We start from the raw sequence: 2,500 nt of genomic DNA, 5'->3' as shown, positions 1-2,500 counted from the left end.
AGCCTACGATTAACCTGAAATATCTTAGTGACAAACATAGAAAAAAAATGTTGCGTCCGGATTCCACGTTGTTGGCAAGTGCCCTTAGTGAGTCACACAAACATGGCGTAAATTAGTGAGAGCATTTTTCGTTTTGAAAGGATAAATCATTCGAAATGTTTCGCGTGTACCATGATTATATTGTGTGTTTATCTCTGCTTTAGTTAAAAGAGTACCATTCAACATGTTTAGCTTAGAGATATTTTCAACAGTAATTTGGTTTGAAGACGAAGAGGATAAGCAGTCCAGCTAAATACAAAAGACACAAAGCGTAAACCAGAATACCTACGACTCATAAAATGACGAAAGCCAGAGTTCAAGCCAAGTAACAGATCTCACTCCCAGTGTTTTGCTTTCTCGTCCCGCAGCTGCAGGGCAAAGTCTGGAAGCCGGACACTTTCTTCAACAACGTGAAGGATGCTGAGCTTCACACTGTTACGATGCCTAACATTTTGTTGAGGATAGAAAACAACGGAGATGTTTTATATAGCATCAGGTAGGACTTGGCAATGTGTGAGGTGAGGTGACGCTTTCTGTAGAGCGCGGTGAATTTTGTAATCTGTTAAGATGGGTGTATAAACAGTCAAACTTTTAATTTTCAATTCACAGTGTTTATATCCAAATAAACAATATATTTTTATATAGTGTTATAACTGGATTACTACAAGTCTATAATTTGAAAAATGTAATGAACTGAATTTAGTCACAGTATGTTCACAGACAAAATAGAAAGAATAAGGTAGATCGTACGAATATTAACTAACATCAATCTTAAATTTCGCAGGGTTTCTGTAAAAATATCGTAAACGTTTTATTAAGTTATTAATGATGATACCATTCTTATTTCTCTCGTCTTTCTGAACCCTTTTATTTTCTCCATCACGCTATCTCTTGTCCTTCCTAAAACCTTCCTAACCACTTCATGTATTTAGTAACATATTTAGAAATGGTGACTGCTGCGTCACTCCTTGCCCGCAAGAAAATCAGAAGCCGCGCCACTGTCAAGACGCCTTCCCCTTGTCCCCCAGTCCTTTACCCTATCCTAGAAGAAATCGCCTAATATCTTTCAAACCGATGGAATGCATGATATAGAGTTACTTGACTAGAGTAAGGCACCAGAGTACAAAAGAAAAGAAAATGCGCCAAGAATTTCTGGCTACATCGCATCTGTGGGTACGAGTAGGTCAGAGACCGAGTTATTGATGGCTCTTAAGTTAGCAAAGGTCGTCTTTATCAAAGCTTTGACTCAGTTTGAAAACCGATATACAGTTGTATGTAAGGCCCATTTTGTGGGCATGAAGTAACTTCCTATAGTTGCAACGGTTCTTCCTCCAGTTACAGTGACTAACTCTTCGGGACGAATCCCTATGTGAGGTATGTCTCCTTCTTTCGTCAACACTACAGTGGTAATTACTGTATATACTTCAATAAAGCAGGTGTGACTGACAAGTGTGTTATTGTGTCAACAGACTCACGCTCACGCTCTCCTGCCACATGGACCTTGAACTCTTTCCCTTTGACGACCAGAAGTGTTACATTGCCCTCGCATCCTGTAAGTAGCTCCCTCCCCCACCTCCTCGCCCTTCTCCTTCATGTGCACCGTCTTCCACCTCTTTCCTCGCTCATCCGCACAATTTCGGGCTCACGGCGTAAGGAACCGTGGGTCTCGCAGACCTCCTTTCTTGGTTGTCATTTTTCTTTCTAATGGTAGGATCAGCTGGGAGTTCTCACTCTTTGCTACATTGATGTTTCTTGTCCAAACATTTGTTTTCAAGGAGAGACATAAAATTTAGTAATAGCAGATAACAAATAAAATAGTGCTCGTCACTAATTATTAACATCTAATTAGTTTTGAATTACTTTAGAATGGCACCATGTGATAAAAGATTCTGTTGCATCGGTAAATAATAACCAAATTTCCTTTTCATTTCGCGGGCAGTCAGGCGATGAGTTCGACATCTTAGAAAGATCTCCTTTGACATCGGCACATTAGATATTCTTTATCAAAACTGACTGCGGAAAAAGGAGATGTTCTCAAATTTATTGATGTTTCTTCGTCTCTGATCATTCTGACCGTCTAAAAGCGACAAATATGAAAATGCTACGATGCGCTCAACAGAATCACGTTTGCAATGATCAAGCACAGAGTAACGATGAAAATGGAACCATGTGAGGAAGTCTGCCAAAAGGTGAAGCTTTGTTCGTCTAAGTAAGCGCGACCCTGACTTAGCCTTCCTCTACCAGGACCACGCTGAGGCTTTCGTGCAACATGGAATTCAGGGAGTTTCCCTTGGACTTCCAGACTTGTGGGATCTCCATTAGTTCCTGTAAGTATGAGAAGCGCATTCCCTTTAATGCATATGCTGCAGCCGAACTGCAGTTCCTCCTGCACTTGGAGTTGCTGCTTTGCTGATATTGACCTTTTATTTGGTTACTCATTTTATTATTGCCGTTCTGCTGA

At 40.4% G+C, this 2,500-nt stretch overlaps 1 protein-coding gene across 4 annotated transcripts in view; it reads left to right on the top strand.

Annotated features, from left to right (window-relative positions):
- LOC122258223 (glycine receptor subunit alphaZ1) overlaps window positions 1–2,500 on the top strand; it is a 45,429-nt gene that overhangs the window by 30,978 nt on the left and 11,951 nt on the right. For 2 of the 4 annotated variants that reach the window (XM_086538563.1, XM_086538561.1), the window contains exons 5-6: window positions 408–535; window positions 2,284–2,366. In XM_086538563.1, the coding sequence (XP_086394689.1) occupies window positions 408–535; window positions 2,284–2,366 (211 nt within the window). Of the gene's footprint in view, window positions 1–407; window positions 536–1,508; window positions 1,592–2,283; window positions 2,367–2,500 lie in introns of all 4 variants that reach the window. The other 2 variants (XM_086538564.1, XM_086538562.1) reach the window with 1 other exon arrangement.

This window comes from Penaeus japonicus, unplaced genomic scaffold, assembly GCF_977035675.1.
Source record: "Penaeus japonicus unplaced genomic scaffold, GWHDUDI00000001_assembly GWHDUDI00000007, whole genome shotgun sequence".
NCBI lineage: Eukaryota > Metazoa > Arthropoda > Malacostraca > Decapoda > Penaeidae > Penaeus > Penaeus japonicus.
This window is presented reverse-complemented; position numbering and strand designations above follow the sequence as displayed.